Genomic DNA, 18,448 nt, shown 5'->3' with positions numbered 1-18,448 from the left:
CCTACTACTATATAACTTTTTATATCGAATATATTTAATAATAAGGAATCAATGTATGTAAAAATTAAAAGAGTTGTTCCATTTAAAAAATTTAAGATGATATTGATTTTTTTTATGGAAAAAAATATTTTCTAAAGTTTTAGTATGTGCTAATTTGTATGAAAAATATTAATTTTTATTATAAAATTTTGTTATTAATTGTTGGATACTTCTTAAAAATTGTGGAGATAATTTGGACTAAAATGTTATATAAACATAAAAAAATGTTATAAAAACATAAAGGTCCTGTCTTGATAATTACCTGCATTGTATCGACGAATCAAGGAATCATGTACACAATATATTATTTATACAAATTTCATTTGTTGCATTAATATTTTTTTATATAATTGTTCACGGGTGTTTATTTCAACATTGTACACTATCTGTTAAGGTTATTATGTAAATACTAAAGAATCTATGTTTATGTAATATTTTTGATTCAGAATCTTCTCAAATAATCTGTAATGCTGCAAAAGTTAGTCAATAATTGAAACTACAGATGTTAAAAATGATAACAGTCCACAGATTCGTTTAAATAGATCATCATTTTGAACATCTGTAGTTTAAATTATTGATTAACTTTTGTAAATGAATAAGTATATGAAATAAGTATCAGATCACAATATATCAAACATAAATAATAACATTTCAGTTTGATTCAATTAATAAAATTGCGTATATTCTGTTTTGAAAACATTCATAAATTTTTATTTTTTAACTTTTTTCATGAACATCGATGATCTTGAAATTGTTTTGGAAAAAGTATTTAATCGTAAGTGTTTAAAACTGCATGATTCTATTGAAAAAAATAAGGATGATCTTTAAATCTCCTAAGCATTTATTCTATTTGGGAAAAAATGTTTATCTTTACAAAATATTCCTCTCGATACTACACAATTTTTTTTATATCAAGCGTTTCTTCCTATCTTCTAAACTGAAGTTATGGTTGATAAGGGAACCTCTTACATTGTCCAGGCTGAAATAAAAAGCGACTATTACCAATAGATTAAGCATGTCAAAAGACGAAATTGTGCCAAATATTAATTCCCACTGTGTACCGGGATTCGAGTAATCGAGTTCTAAAAACGGTGTTGTGATGGTATATTTTGGGATATTGTTGCGCCTACTTTAGTGACAATTTAGGGAGGAGATTAACATTTAATTTGTTTTGCGGATTCTACTGAAGAAGACCCGAAGTGGGTCGAAACGTTTAGAATTTAATAAATGAGCTTTATTTGAGATCTCATTTCAATTTATTAATTTTGTGCATGACATCCGTACAGGCTCCGATTGCCGTCGATATTTCATTTTTATTGTAACACAATAATTCGAGCCGAGATCAACAGTTTTTATTTTTAATAAACAATTTATACAGTAACTTTATATACACATTATATATATATATATATATATATATATATATATATATATATATACACACATATACATACATACATACATATGACCCATATGATAACAATGCATTGAAATTATACCTTATTGCTTTATCGTATTTTTGGATAAAATTTTAAAGTTAAAATAATTTTGAAAAAGTATTTAATTACATACATACCATACTGGCCATTATTATTTACAACATCTAGCCATTTAATGGGCAGCTTATCAATTCCGGACGCAAAAAAATTTTTATCTTTTTAATACAAGAATTCTAACACTGCATTTTTAACATTATTTTGAAATTTTTTTTATTTGAAAAATTTTGTAAAGATAAAAACGAGTGATAGTCGGATGGCGCAATGTTGCTGAATTCATGTGCAAACATACATGTCGACAAAGTGCATTTGAGATATTGTATGATCTACGAATTTAAAAAAATTAAACCACCTTAACAGTGCGCCATCCGACTATCACACTCGTTTTTATCTTTACAATATTTTTCGAATGGAAAAATTTTTTAAATAATGGTGTTAATAATGCAGTGTTAGAATTCTTGTATTAAAAAAATAAAAATAATCTTGCGCCTGGAATTGATAAGCTGCCCATTAAATAGCTACACGTTGTAAATAATAATGGCCAGTATGGTATGTATGTAATTAAATTCTTTTTCAAAATTATTTTAACTTTAATGTCATCCAAAAATATGACAAAACAATAAAGTATAATTTCAATACATTGTTATCATGTGGGTCACGTATGTATGTGTATATATACATATATATACATATATATATATATATATATATAAAGTTATTGTATAAATTGTTTATTGTCACTAAAGTAGGCGCAACAATACTCCAAAATGTACCATCACAGCACCGTTTTTGCAACTTGATTACTCGAATCCTGGTACACAGTGGGAATTAATATTTGGCACAGTTTCATCTTTAGACATGCCTAACCTATTGGTAATAGTCGCTTTTTATTTCAGCCTAAACAATGTAAGACGTTCCCTTGTGAGTCTTAAGTAGTACATTCTACTATATATGTGTGTGTGTGTATATATATATATATATATATATATATATATGGTATATATTATTTTCTCATTTAAAAAGGAAGAGATTATTATGAATGCAAAAGCAAAATCAAATATTCTTAAAGCTTTTTACACTCGTTTTGAATTATCCTATATATTGTAGTCTTATAATTTTCGTACAATATTTTATTAGTATAACAAAATATTATATTATTTTTTATAAATTTATAAAATATAACTGTTTATTATTTATTTAACATTAATATTTATTATTTTATTTTCAGGTATGGAGTAAAAACGCGGACTTATTTCTAATAATATTCAATTATAATATTATATTAAGTATTATATAAGAAATTAAGTATTATAGTTGTAATTATATATATATATATATATATATATATATATATATATATAATATTACATGTTTGTATTTATATTACTTGTATTTGTTTTATATTTTTTCCTGTTATACTTTTCCGTATTTGTATGAATTATTAATATAGATTTTGTACATAAATTGTAAATAATTTAATATATACTTTAATAAAATGATGATGATGATGACAATGATGATGATGACAATAATGATGATGATGACAATGATGATGATGATAATGATGATGATGATGATGATGATGATGATAATGACAATGATGATGATGAGTTTTTATAGATTTGCGTTTAAACTTCTAAAAATTCAATTTCAATCATTTTAATTTGTAATTTTAATAATTTAAATTTGCATAATTTAATTTATTTGTTTAAGTTCTAATAGATAATATTTATTTTATAAATTGCATTTTAACATAGTATTTCTATTTATTCCTTCGTACATATTTTTATTAAAAATCTAAAAAATTTTAGTAGTTCAGTAGTTTGTTTAAATTTTAATAATTAAAAATAAAATCTCGACGGCAATCGGAGCCTGTGCGGATGACATGCACAAATTAATAAATTAAAATGAGATCTCAAATCAAACTCATTTATTAAATTCTAAACGTTTCGACCCACTTCGGGTCTTCTTCAGTAGCTGCAAAATACAAAGAAACAATAATAAAAGATAATCGGTATAATCAGAAAATTATAAAACTCGTATACATACAATCCGCCAATAAATTAAATATCATTCTCCTCCCTATTCAAACCGTCCGGCCGTCGGAGTGTCTCCCTAACGGTGACCATCGTCAGGAAGGAAGCAGAGCAGTGACTCCCTTACTAACACTAATCAACATAGTATAAATTAAACGTAGAAAAATCCACAAGAATTATAAATTAAAAACCGGGAAGAACACTCACCCCGACAGCAAAAACTGAGAGAAGACGATGCTACACGTGACACATCACTTTAACGACTGTGCGGTATTCTACTTCGACACAGTCGATACATATACACGCAAAAAACAAATATAAAAATAAAATATGAAAATAAAAATAAAAACAACTAAAACTTATCAGCACTCATGTCAAAGGTCTAACATAAAATCCGGTTATGTATAATCACAAAGCTAGATTTTGGTAAATTTTTCTATTAACAGATCAAAATTCTCGTTTAATTTATCGGTGTCGCTATGTAAATTTAAACTGTTCCTCTGACGTTTTATGTGGATCATTTCGGATATCAAACGTTTACCTAAAAAAGGCTCCTCGTCCAAGACTTTTACATCCTCCCAATTAAATTCATGGTTCAATAATCTATGTTCCGATACGACCGATAATTGTGACGCGTTTCTTTTTATGTTGCTGCGATGTTCTTTCATTCTAGTTTTCAACAATCTACCCGTCTGCCCTACATACGACGCATCACAATCCATACAATCAATTTTATAAACTACATTGTTATGGAGTTCCTTTGGTAACTCATCCTTGTGTACTTTGATGAATTTACGGAGACTGTTAATTGCTGTATAGGATGGAATGACATCCAAATCACGTGTAATGTCCTCGATTCTCTTCGATACATTATTAACATACGGAATATTAAAGTACGAAACTTTTTTCTGCGTTAGAATCTTGTCATTACATATATTTGCTCTATTGTTATGCAACTTATTATTGTAGCGGAAGAACAACTTTTTTAACCGCGCTTGTAATGTTTGAAATATCAAATTGAGAGGATAATTATTAGACAAAAGAACTCCAATCATAGACTCAAAGTTACCTTTATGGAATTTCGGATGAGATAGCCAAAAAACTCTATCTATGAGGCTGATAATGGTGCCTTTTTTATGGCAGAGAGGATGCTGCGATTCAAAATTTAAATATCTACCCGAATACGTCGGCTTATGAAACAAATCAAACTCAATGCTCCCATTATTTATAATAATAGTGACGTCTAAAAAATTCAATCGGTTGTCGACCCCCTCCTCCATGGTGAACTGCAATCTAGCTCTGAAAAAGCTCACACAAAAAATAGTTTTTTTAAGGCTTACAAAATGACGGGTAAATTCATCCAAGATAATCCCGAAATTTTATTTATGAAGGCGGATAAGGGTAATATCACGGTTGCGATGAACAGAGATATGTACATGGACAAAATGTGTGATTTGCTGGCTGACCGGGATACTTATACTGTTGTTAAAAAAGATCCGACTAGGAACCTAATTAATCAATTACACGGAATTTTAATAAGATGGAAAATGAAGAATTACATTTCTTCAACAACATATAAATCCCTGAACTGCACGGACGGGGTTTTACCGAGAGCGTATGGTCTGCCGAAGGTGCATAAACCGAATTGCCCTTTACGTGTCATTGTGTCATCTAGGAATACACCTCTTTATTACTTGGCAAAATTTTTACATAAGATAATATATAAGGCAATTCCGAAACCTGATTCGGCTATTTCTGATAGTTTCCAATTAGTGAACAAATTAAATGGTTTATGTGTGGATAGTGATGTGAAGCTAGTTTCACTAGATGTTGCATCATTGTTCACCAACGTACCATTGGATATGGCTATTGATAGTTTAATTAACAGATGGGGGTATATTGAAAAAGAGTGTATTATTCCACGAGATGAATTTTTATTGGCAATTCGTTTTATTATGAATTCGACTTATTTTGTGTTTAATAATGTATGTTATCAACAGACTTTTGGCACGCCTATGGGTTCCCCCCTCTCACCGATCATTGCGGATATCACGTTGCAAGATTTGGAGAGTAGAGCGATTGCTGCGATTCCAATGTCATTTCCATTTTATTTTAGATATGTTGACGATATCGCGGTGGCGGTCCCACCCTCCATTCTTAAAATTGCTTTAAACACTTTCAATTCTTTCCATCCTAGATTGCAGTTCACCATGGAGGAGGGGGTCGACAACCGATTGAATTTTTTAGACGTCACTATTATTATAAATAATGGGAGCATTGAGTTTGATTTGTTTCATAAGCCGACGTATTCGGGTAGATATTTAAATTTTGAATCGCAGCATCCTCTCTGCCATAAAAAAGGCACCATTATCAGCCTCATAGATAGAGTTTTTTGGCTATCTCATCCGAAATTCCATAAAGGTAACTTTGAGTCTATGATTGGAGTTCTTTTGTCTAATAATTATCCTCTCAATTTGATATTTCAAACATTACAAGCGCGGTTAAAAAAGTTGTTCTTCCGCTACAATAATAAGTTGCATAACAATAGAGCAAATATATGTAATGACAAGATTCTAACGCAGAAAAAAGTTTCGTACTTTAATATTCCGTATGTTAATAATGTATCGAAGAGAATCGAGGACATTACACGTGATTTGGATGTCATTCCATCCTATACAGCAATTAACAGTCTCCGTAAATTCATCAAAGTACACAAGGATGAGTTACCAAAGGAACTCCATAACAATGTAGTTTATAAAATTGATTGTATGGATTGTGATGCGTCGTATGTAGGGCAGACGGGTAGATTGTTGAAAACTAGAATGAAAGAACATCGCAGCAACATAAAAAGAAACGCGTCACAATTATCGGTCGTATCGGAACATAGATTATTGAACCATGAATTTAATTGGGAGGATGTAAAAGTCTTGGACGAGGAGCCTTTTTTAGGTAAACGTTTGATATCCGAAATGATCCACATAAAACGTCAGAGGAACAGTTTAAATTTACATAGCGACACCGATAAATTAAACGAGAATTTTGATCTGTTAATAGAAAAATTTACCAAAATCTAGCTTTGTGATTATACATAACCGGATTTTATGTTAGACCTTTGACATGAGTGCTGATAAGTTTTAGTTGTTTTTATTTTTATTTTCATATTTTATTTTTATATTTGTTTTTTGCGTGTATATGTATCGACTGTGTCGAAGTAGAATACCGCACAGTCGTTAAAGTGATGTGTCACGTGTAGCATCGTCTTCTCTCAGTTTTTGCTGTCGGGGTGAGTGTTCTTCCCGGTTTTTAATTTATAATTCTTGTGGATTTTTCTACGTTTAATTTATACTATGTTGATTAGTGTTAGTAAGGGAGTCACTGCTCTGCTTCCTTCCTGACGATGGTCACCGTTAGGGAGACACTCCGACGGCCGGACGGTTTGAATAGGGAGGAGAATGATATTTAATTTATTTGCGGATTGTATGTATACGAGTTTTATAATTTTCTGATTATACCGATTATCTTTTATTATTGTTTCTTTGTATTTTGCAGCTACTGAAGAAGACCCGAAGTGGGTCGAAACGTTTAGAATTTAATAAATGAGTTTGATTTGAGATCTCATTTTAATTTATTAATTTGTGCATGTCATCCGCACAGGCTCCGATTGCCGTCGAGATTTTATTTTTATTGTAACACAATAATTTGAGCCGAGATTATCAGTTTTTTTATATTTAATAATTAATGCAATTTTGTTTTTATTAGTGTAGTATATTAATATTATTTTTGTCGTTTAAAATTTTAAAAATTAAATTTTGAATTGTATATTTAAATTTTTATATGTTTAAAGTTTAATAGTTAATATATATTTATGTATTTTAATTAACAAAGAATTACACTTACATATTTTTTTGTATATATTTATATTTGTAAAGTGTAAATGATTAAATTTTAGTTGTGTGAATTTTAATAGTATAATACATACATATATTTGACGGGAATTATAATACGTGTGTATGCATATTTTTTAATTAGCGTATCTGTGTTAATTAGTATATTTATTAATATATTATTAATACTTTTATAAAAATGCTGAGATGTAAAATACAGCGTACTATAGAAGAAGAAGAAGAATTTCAACGACGACGTTGTGAAGAAAAACAGAAAATCAACATCGTCGTCGTCAGATTGCAAAAGTAATAAATAATATACCAAAATCGGTTGATAATAAAAATCATACTATTTGTATTGCTGGTACAATACGTGATAATCGTGTAATAGAATTAGATGATAATGTTGAAAAACAATCATCAAATAATATAATATTACACAAACAAATTGTTTGTACTTCTGGTACAATACGTGATAATCATGTAATAGAATTGGATAATAAAGTTATAGAACAAAATTCGGGAAATACTGTATCAGTATGCCAGGAACGTTTTGCAGAATGGCAATCTCGTTATCGATCACGACAAAAAAATCAACCTTGTTTAAATAATACTATGTCAGTAAATAATGTTGTTGAATATTATATTGGTTCTATGAATGTGTTTTGCGTTCATTGCAATGCAAAGCATTTTGTATCTGAAAAAATATCTAATAGAGGAAATTTATTTCATGATTGTTGTAATCATGGTGCAATGTATTTGCAACCAATGCCAGAACTTCCTCAATTTCTTCATTCTTTATTTGACGGAAGTCATGTAAAATCTAATAGTTTTTTTCAACATATTCGTAGTTATAATAGTTCATTTTCATTTGCTTCGTTTAATGCAAATTTGGTTAATTTGCAAGGAAGACGTCCTGGTCCATATTGTTTTAAAATACAAGGACAAATTTATTATCAAATTAATACAGCATTGTATGCGGCGCAAAATGAAAGTCCCACTTATGGCCAACTTTTCATTGTGGATTCAAATGAAGCGATTAATCATCGTCTTAGTCAAAATTCGTGTTTAGATTTTGAAATTGTACAAAACCTTGAACATATAATGCGGGAATTTATCAAATGATGGGTGAAGAATTAGAAAATCAACGATGTTTAGAAATGGAATCTGGTGAATTATTACCGGAATTACAATTATTATTTACTTTAAAACCAGGTATGGATCGACGTCGATATAATGCTCAAAGAACTAATGAAGTTGCTGTTGTTTTTTGCACAACTGCTGATAGAGAAATTCCAGAATCATGCGTTACAATACGTAATAGAAGTACTTAAATTTTACAAAAAGTTAGTATTATGGATCCAAATGTTGAGCCATGGATATATCCATTGTTTTATCCATATGGTACTTCAGGATGGCATCGCGATTTAACAAAATTAAATAGTCATAGACGAATAACTAGAGGACAGTATATTAAATATCGTATGGCTATCCGTGATGAATTTAATGTTTTTTTATTAGGACGTCGCTTATTTCAGCAATGGCTTGTAGATAGTTATGTAAAAATGGAAAAAGATAAAATTGATTACTGTAAAAATCATCAAAAAGAATTACGTACCGAAACATATCAAGGTTTAAGAGATTATTTACAAACTACAGCGAATAACTTAAATGGACGTATTGGAAAAATGGTTATACTTCCTTCCACATTTATTGGGTCGCCGCGTAATATGTTGCAAAATTATCAAGATGCAATGGCAATTGTAGTAAATTTGGTAAGCCAGATCTTTTTATCACAATGACTTGCAATCCAAAATGGCGTGAAATTGAGGAAAATCTATTGCCTGGTCAACAAGCTTCTGATAGACCTGATATTTGTGCTTGTATTTTTAATATTAAAAAAGATTATTTAATTGATTTAATCGTTAAGCAAAAATTTTTTGGTGAAGTAGCAGCGTTTGTGTATGTCATTGAATTTCAAAAACGTGGTTTGCCACATATTCATATGTTAATTACTTTAAAATATAATTTTAAAATAACAACTCCACACACAAATTGTTGATAAATACATTTCTGCTGAAATTCCTGATCCATGTGAAAATCGTATTTTACATGATATAATCATGAAACATATGATTCATGGACCTTGTGGTGATTGGTGTTTGGTAGATGGACGTTGTTCGAAACACTATCCGAAATCTTTTCTTGAAGAAACTAAAATGGATGAAGATGCTTATCCTTATTATCGTCGACGAAATAATGATAGAAATTTTGAACGCCCTGGCCGATATATAGTTAATAATCGTTATGTTGTTCCATATTGCCCTATTTTATCGATTATATTTAATTGTCATATTAACGTTGAGGTAGTTTCAAGTATTAAATCTATTTTAATTATTTGTTAAATATTTGTATAAATATATTTATAAAGGACACGATGTTGCTGCTCTAACCATTGAACCAATAACAGAAAATGTAATTATTGATCATGATGAGATACATAATTATACTGAAGTTCGTTATGTTGGACCTGTAGAAGCCAGTTGGCGTATTCTTGGTAAGAAATTACAAGATAAAAGTCATTCTATAATGCGTTTGCCAGTCCATCTTCCTAATGAACAAAATATTATAATTGAAAATGAAAACATTGACGACATAATGACTTCTGTTTTAAATCAACTGACTATGTTAATAGATTATTTCTCATTAAACTTTTGAGATAAAGAAGCAAGAGAGTATTTATATATAGAAATTCCACGCTATTATACATTTAAAAAAGAAACAATTAATGGCAGAAATGTATCGCATTGGGTTAAACGTAAAAGTCATTATAATTGTTTAGGACGAATATATTCCGTTAGTCCAGCACAAACAGAATTATATCATTTACGATTATTATTACTCACAGTAAAGGGTGCTATAAGTTTTAATGATTTGAGAACTGTAAATGGAGAATTTTATCAATCATTTTCAGCGGCTTGTTTGGCGTTAGGTTTAATCAAAGATGATGATGAATGGAAACGAGCTATGAAGCTGGTGGATGGATGATGCCTCGACAACTTCGTAGATTATTTGTACGCATATTATTACGTCAACCATTACATCCTGAAGAGTTGTGGGAAAATTTTAAAGAAGCAATGTCTGAGGATTACGTTCGACATTTTGGTATGTTACAAGAACAAAATAAAGCTTACGCGCAAATTAATAGTATGCTTCGTGCTGAAGGTAAAAGTTTTGCTGATTTCTCACAAATGAAACAGTTAATAGAAAATAGTGCAGAGGAGGATTATATGACACTTGAAGAAGCTATGGAAATAGGCACCAAGCAATACCAACAATTAAATGAGAAGCAGAAAGAGATAGTTGATCTTTTATTAAATAGATTAGATAATAATAATAATAATCATAATAATTGTTTTTATATTGATGGTCCGGGTGGATCAGGTAAAACATTTATATACACAACTATTTATCATTTAGCTAGAATTAGAAAGAAACGCGTGTGCACAATGGCTTTTACAGGTATTGCAGCGACATTATTACCTACTGGAAAAACAGTTCATAAGATATTTAAATTACCGGTGCCATTATTTGCTGATTCATCATCTGCCATTAAAATACAAACTAAAGAAGCTCAATATTTGAAAGAAACTGATATTTATATTTGGGATAAAGCACCAATGACACCACGATATGCTTTAGAGATTATGGATAGAACATTGCGTGATATTATGAATAATGATTTTCCTTTTGGCGGAAAAATTGTTTTATTAGGTGGTGATTTTAGACAACTTTTGCCACTAAAAGTACATGCTACTCGAAGTGAAATTGTGAATCTATCTATTAAATTTAGTTCTACTTGGAGATATTTTGTAAAATTTTCTTTAACACAAAATATGCGAGTTCTTCCCAGGGCCGTGGAGAGAAAAACCGGGCCCGGGAGAAAAAATTACGGGCCCCCATTTTGTGTAGGTATTATCGAAATAAAAAAAAGAATGCAGGGAAAGAAAGATCAACGGGTCGAATCAGTAAATCGAATACGTTATAAACATCTTTAACTAAATGCTTGCAAATTTCTTTCGTTTTTTTTTTATTTTATAGATTTGCCAGATATTTGCAAGAACACATTTTTTTGCAAGAAAATAATATAACATATTATGAAATAAAGCTTAGGTTAAATGTTAAATGTTTAGTATAAATGCGCTTTCCGTGCTTTGGCTAAGGCAAAAGCGTTAATTAATATTTTAAAATCTAACTGCCTCGCCAATTCTGATTCTAGGCAAAGAGTGCCTAATCCTGTTACACGCGTTTGTGTAGAACAGGAGCGATGAAAGTTTTTAATCCTGGACAGTATGCTAAAAGAACGCTCACCACTAGCAACAGATACTGGCAGAGTACAAAATATTCGTAAAGCTACACAAATATTTGAAAACAGTGTATCTAGCTTATTAGAAGTAATAGCTTTTAACAAATCAAATGGAGAGAGATCGGCTTCAAAGTTTGCTTTGTAGATGTGTTTTAGATGGATTATTTCATCTATTAATTCTTTAGACACATCAACAGCGTATTTCTTAACAAAATTAATGGCGTCGACCCGAATGTCCTCTTCATCTAATGTAGTAAATTTCCACAAAAAAGAAAAAGTGTTATTCAAATCATTCATAACTGTAAATCGATTAGAAATTCCTGCAATAACTGAATCTACAATTACAAAGAAAGTATTTTTTTTAAAATCGGTTTCTTCGTCAGTAGTGGTACTGGTGGAATCTTCATCCTCACTTTCGGAAAATGTCTTAGCTCGTTTATTTTTTCTTTTATTCGCAGACAATATTGACGAAGTACCTTTTAACCCACTTGCGACTAGTTCACATTCGCGTAAAATGGCATCCCATTGATTTCGTATTTGCTGCATATCCGAAAGTAAACTTTCAAGATTTTTAACTTCGACGTCAATTGTAGCATTTCTAGCCTGTAGAACGATGCTTCTTTCATTGATAGCATTTAGAATTTTTGACCAGATAGATGCCATCAAGATACATTCAAATTTACAAATGTATTTTTGAATTCCACTAACATCTCTACGAGTTTCCGCGGTCAAATTGAGTGTCTTCAAGTCTTCTAACGCACTTTGAAGTCCAGGAAGATAATTTGCAAAAGGTTTTACAGCGTCAATTCTGGCGGACCATCGCGTCTCAGATGAGCTGTGAAGTGAAGATCCAATTTTATTTTTTAAAATTTCCCAACGCTGCGGACTGCTGCTGAAAATGGTGTAGCATTTTTGAACGACGCCGAAAAACGTGATGGCTTTGGAACAACACTCGGCAGAATCTACTCCACATAGATTCAAACTGTGGCCGGAACAGGGTGAATAAACAGCAAGTGAATTATCTTGAAGAATGTAGCTTTGTGCTCCTTTATATTTACCTTTCATATTACTACCATTATCGTAACCTTGTCCGCGGCATTCAGTCAAAGGAATGTTATGTTTTTTTAAAGTGTCACGTATCAAATCAGCAATAGCCGCACCAGTTTTCTTATTACAATCAACAAACTCTAAAAAACGTTCTTCAATCGTATACTTTTTTTCTTCTGGATTTAAATGAACATAGCGTAAAATAAAAGTAGTTTGTTCAACGTGAGCGGAATCGGGTGTGGCGTCGACAATTAAGGAATAATATTTTGCCTTTTCTCGTTCTTTTAATATGGCCGATACTATATGACGAGCACAGAGATCTATAAATTCGTTTTGTATGTCTGGCGAAAGATAATGGCATTGCAGACGCTGGTGCTGTTGTTGAGACGTCTTCACTTTTTCCAAATGCTCGTGTAATACCGGATCGTAGTGGCTAATCAATTCTAAAATTCCCAAAAAATTTCCGTTGTTTCGCTTTCCAATAAGATGGCTTTTCCCTCTCAGTGCTAAACCTCTTTCTCCCAGAAACAAAATTGTATCTAAAATACGTGTTAAAATTTCTTGCCATTTTTTAACTTCAACCTTGATTTGTTTACACAACAGCTTGTCAATTGAAGATTCATTTCGGATACTCATTTCCAGTCCACGCCACTTCACATAACACTGAATGTGATCTTTATTATTCTCATGTGGCTGCAGTCTTTCATATAACTTTTTCCACGCCAGATTTTTTGAATATCCGCCCGGAGAACAAAGATAAGAACGATTCACTGTGTTTGTACTAAATAACCGACACGGAAGACAAAATAAAGCACTCTTACTGCGGCTCCAAACCAACCAATCGCGTTCCACCTTTTCACCATTAGGCAAGTTTTTGAACAGCAGCGATACGGGAAACCGTTCGTTTAACCGATCACGAGGAAAAGCAGAAGGCATTTTTTCATGGCCTCTGCGAATCACTTCATCAACTAGTTGTGGAAGTAAAAAATCAGTTTCTATAGTACCAATGTCATAGTTGTGAAGATGTCTAGTCAAGTGCATTTGAAATGTTGGTTGCTCTTCTGATTCGCGTTCTGTGGATGTGGACTTTTGAATCGTTGCAACAAAATTTACATCAGTTTCTACAGACAGATTTTCTTGCACTAGTTGCACTAGATCAGACAAAACAAAAGTAACAATTGTTTCAGCTTGGTTACAATCTGGTTCAGTTGTCGTGGACGAAGAAGTACGCGGAAACGACTGACTATCTCGCCTTTCAGTTGAATCATGACTTTGATTTGCGCTGACATCTAAATTTTCCTTAAGGCGAAAATTAAAATCAGGAAGAGTTGCCTGTCCTCTTTCTGCAATTAAATTTCTCTGTTCGCGATCTATGCGTTCTTTTCGCTTTAGCGAACCAGATTTGTGATGATAGAAATAGGACATTTCTACATTTTATTCACCTAAAAATTAACAATAATAATTTTAACAATAGTAGCATTGCAAAAAAAGAACCAGAATTAAAAGATCCAAAACAAAAATATGAATAAAGGCAAATTTACTTACCTGCATGTCAAAATTCGAGAGAACAAGCACAGAGCACAGACAGGACAGATGCTATGAAGAGACGAACGCAGTGGCAATAAAACACGACGCGACGCGTATAAACAAAAGCGCATCTAAATCTTCGACGTGGCGATAAAACACGACGCGACGCGTAGAAATAAAAGCGCATCTAATTCATCTAAACACGATTTTTCGACGCTTGCTTATAAATACGGAAACTACAGAACTGCCCAGATAGCAAAATATTCTTTAAAAAGCCAACTTTTGCAGGTATTTCATTCCGCTGCTGTGCCTATAACTTATATCTACTTCTATTAATTCTTGCAATTCATTCTTTGGTTTGTTTAAATTATATAAATAATTTTTAGATCTTGTATAACGTAGTACTTTGATTTTATAAAACATTTTCGAAAAATTATTTTTTTATATATCTAGTTACATAAATTTATTTATTCTTAATCTATATTAATTTAGATAAAATTTTTACAAAAAAACAAGAAACTATGTTTTGAAAACAATGAGCATTTAGAAAATTCGGATTCTCAAAAATTTCGGGCCCTTTAAAAAAATCCGGGCCCGGGGGAAATCACCCCGTCACCACCCCCCTCTCGTCAGCCCTGGTTATGCGGAAATTACCGGGTCAAATTTATACAAGAAGTGTAAATCGGAAAATACTTAACGAAAAATAACTTGTTATAGTATTTTGAAAAATTCTTGATAATAGCTATGAGATTCTGAAATCACAAAGAATGTACTATTTTAAAAAATGTGACTTTGACCTGGTTTTTGTGACGCAATCCAAATGAAACTGCTAAACATCACTAAATAAATTCTTAACCTGTCAACTTTTGTTTCAAATATATTTCTCAGAACATAAAAATACATATTTTTGAAGATATTCAGCCGTTCTAGAACATTTGGAAACACTTGTACACTACTGATCAAAAGTTTAAATACACTATTGAAAAACGAATACTTTTTAAGACTATAAAACTGAGAAAATAATAAAATTAATACAAAAAAAGTGAACAGACCACTTAAATTACTAAATTATATATGTATGACGTATCAAAATTAGAAGGCAAGATGATACTTATTAGCTATTTTTGGTCGCACCCAACTTTACATAATGCAATGAGCATTCCAATCAGAGATGGTCATTAATTAATTGCTTTTTAAATTAATTATGGCATTTAATTACAAACAGATGTAATCGAATGTAATTAAAATATTTTTAATTGACGATGAATTTTAGAAAGATTAATTAGAGATCGTTACAATGACGATTGATATAAGCTAGATTAATCGAAGATCGCTTAATTAACAATTAATATGATCGAAGTCAATTGAAGATTATTTAATTGACAATTGATATAAACGAAATTAATCGGAGAGCGATCGATTAAACGATTAATACAAGCTAATTTAATTAAAAATTTTTCAATTAAACGATTAATGAGTTAATTTTAATTAGAATTACTTTAATGGACGATTGAAAAAAACAGATTCAATTGAAGACAATTCAATTGACAATTGATTTGAGCAGAAACAATTAAAAAATATATAATTGACGATTAAATATAGTAAATTTAATGCGAATCTCTTCCATTAATAATTGACTTAAGAAAATCGATATAATTTCTCTATTTTCATTAATTAACAATGTGTAACAATTAATAAAATTTTAATTTTAATCGAAGATGTTTGATAGATGATATTAATATGACTGAATTTAAATAATATACAATATCTTTTTCTTGGTTCTAGCAAAGTTATTGTACGTAATAGTTACAATACAAATAATAAATAATTTACGTTTTTTAAACTATATTTTTATTCAGAACATTTTTAATTCATTATACATTTATTATTTTAGAACAAATGAAAAAAAATTCGAGAAACATGCAATATATATCAACATTAAATATAATTAAATTTACTCTTATATGTCTCTCTCTCTCTCTCTCTCTCTCTCTCTCTCTCTCTCTCTTTCTCTCTCTCATATGTAATTATATTATTTACACTTTGTTCTCCCATTTGCAGCGGCTATAACCCTTTTTTCGAAGGAATCGTCTGTTAATTTATTATATTTAGCTACATTAATCATAGTAACGTACGAAAAAAGTTTCTCTACTGGCGCTGACGAAGGTAAGCAAATATTATATTTAATAAATAATTGTTTAACTTGTGGATATCGATCTAATACATCTAAGGTCTTAATTGGGTTGTTTAGAAATTGTAATATTTCTAGCGAATTCTCCCCTTGGCATGTAAAAGTTTGCGATCTTCTATTAGACTGCGTAACGTCTTTGCCAAAATCATAAAAATCATCTAATTTTGAGTCCATGTTTTCTTCTGGAACTTCAAAATTTTCATTATTATTAAATGCTATGTTGATCAATTGCACTTTTCTGTTTTTATCGTCATTTAGGCAAACTAACCATCTATCTTTAAATTGTGGATGTGTTATCGCAACAAGAGCAGCAGCTTCTCCTTGTCCATGAATTTCAAAAAAATCTTTAAATCTATCTAATAAATGTAACTGCATTCCTTCTGCCAACTTTTTACAATATATAAGTTCGTTGCTTCTAAGCATTGTTGTCCATTTATTATTTATGCTTAATAAAAGTGGCACTAAGCAACCATAATAACATGTAGTCTCGGCTTGAATTTTATCAATTCCAATAGCTAAAGGTTTCATACATATTAAATAATCTTTGATGTATCGAAAATGATGTTCCCTGATATTGACTTCAAAATCGATACATCGTTGTACATTAACATCAGTCAATTTTTTTTCTAATGATATTATTTGCTTGAGACAATCATATAAAGAATTCCATCTAGTTGCAACAGGACGTTTTAATGCACACTTCAAATACTTTTTTAGAGCTTCACGCTTCTTAGGTGATCTCAATTTCTTCCAAAGCTTTTCGCATTCTTGGATTGTCTCTTCGTGCAAGCGTTTTAATCTAGAATCCTCTTTTATTATTTTTATCGTATCACTTGAAGCTATAAGATGTAATGTGTGACTTACACATCTCAGATGTCGAGGCAAAATGATATTGATTTCATCACTTATTTTCATGACATTTTTTTTCTAACAAAAATGTTAAACGGCAAACTTCAGATTAAAACGGCAAACTTCAAAAATATGTCAACGCAAACTACTGCAGCCAAAACGTAAATATTTTAATATAATGTTGTATTTTTAATTTCTAGATAATATATGTAAGAAAACTATGCTTTCCAAATTAGCTCAATAAAAACATAGTTTATTATTTAAACTGATAACAAAAACACAAATGTAAATAATTAATTGATTTTTTTATGTTTACTTCAGCAATGAGCAGATTAATAGTCTCGGAACAGCTGCTAACCAACAAATCAATTTACAACAAGAGTACAATAAAACCTCTTATTTAGATGGCAAATTTTTTCAAGTAAATGTCGAAAAATCTTCTAAAAATGGATCTATAATATATGCCGCGTGCACTCATTGCATACCGGAAAAACTTATTAGAGGAAGCTTAAAAATCTCTTCAAATTACGTTTCACATCTGAAAGTGAGTTTCTTTAATTTTCAATTTTTTAAAAATACTTTTTAAATAAATATATACATACATATGTAGAATAAAATGTGAAGAGAGAGAGAGAGAGAGGGAAAGAGATTTATTTCATATAGTTATTTTTATTTTTTTATAGAGAAAACATCCTGATTTATTTCCCGAATATGAAGCTCACAAAAAAGCTAAACGGGAATGCATGGAAAAATTTAATACCATTCGCAGAACAACTTGCGCTTTCTCGCAAGAAGTGTTCGAGAAGAATATTGTTCATTTTATATTAGAGAGTATATCACCATTTAACATTGTTGAGCTTCCAGCGTTCCGACAAATGTTTGACAGTGAGTAAATTTTTCTTATAAATTCTTTTTTCAATCATTAATGTATTTGCAATCTCTAAAAATACAATTTATATTATATAGGCTTCAGAATAAAGCATGGAGACGAACCTCTGCGCCATATAACTCGC

The 18,448-nt window shown here is 30.5% G+C and overlaps 1 protein-coding gene and 2 long non-coding RNA genes across 3 annotated transcripts; 1 reads left to right on the top strand and 2 right to left on the bottom strand.

Moving 5' to 3' along the window:
- Window positions 1-3,395: 3,395 nt before the first annotated feature.
- Window positions 3,396-4,131, bottom strand: LOC146722199 (uncharacterized). The gene is made up of 3 exons (XR_014925284.1): window positions 3,779-4,131; window positions 3,585-3,703; window positions 3,396-3,512 (listed from the first exon to the last, which is right to left on the bottom strand). It is a non-coding gene; the product is annotated as an uncharacterized LOC146722199 (long non-coding RNA).
- Window positions 4,132-6,480: 2,349 nt separating this feature from the next.
- Window positions 6,481-7,303, top strand: LOC146722198 (uncharacterized). Its single transcript, XR_014925283.1, has 3 exons — window positions 6,481-6,854; window positions 6,930-7,048; window positions 7,121-7,303. It is a non-coding gene; the product is annotated as an uncharacterized LOC146722198 (long non-coding RNA).
- A 9,437-nt stretch (window positions 7,304-16,740) lies between these two features.
- Window positions 16,741-17,501, bottom strand: LOC146722197 (uncharacterized). Its single transcript, XM_085485252.1, has 2 exons — window positions 16,855-17,501; window positions 16,741-16,774 (listed from the first exon to the last, which is right to left on the bottom strand). The coding sequence occupies exons 1-2, from the start codon at window positions 17,499-17,501 to the stop codon at window positions 16,741-16,743; spliced, it is 681 nt and encodes a 226-aa protein (XP_085341378.1).
- Window positions 17,502-18,448: the final 947 nt, after the last annotated feature.

The sequence above is a fragment of the Nylanderia fulva genome, unplaced genomic scaffold (assembly GCF_048542155.1).
Source record: "Nylanderia fulva isolate GAGA-0341 unplaced genomic scaffold, ASM4854215v1 Scaffold350, whole genome shotgun sequence".
NCBI classification, from domain to species: domain Eukaryota; kingdom Metazoa; phylum Arthropoda; class Insecta; order Hymenoptera; family Formicidae; genus Nylanderia; species Nylanderia fulva.
Note: the sequence above shows the minus strand (reverse complement) of the source record. Positions and strands in the feature narration are given on the sequence as shown.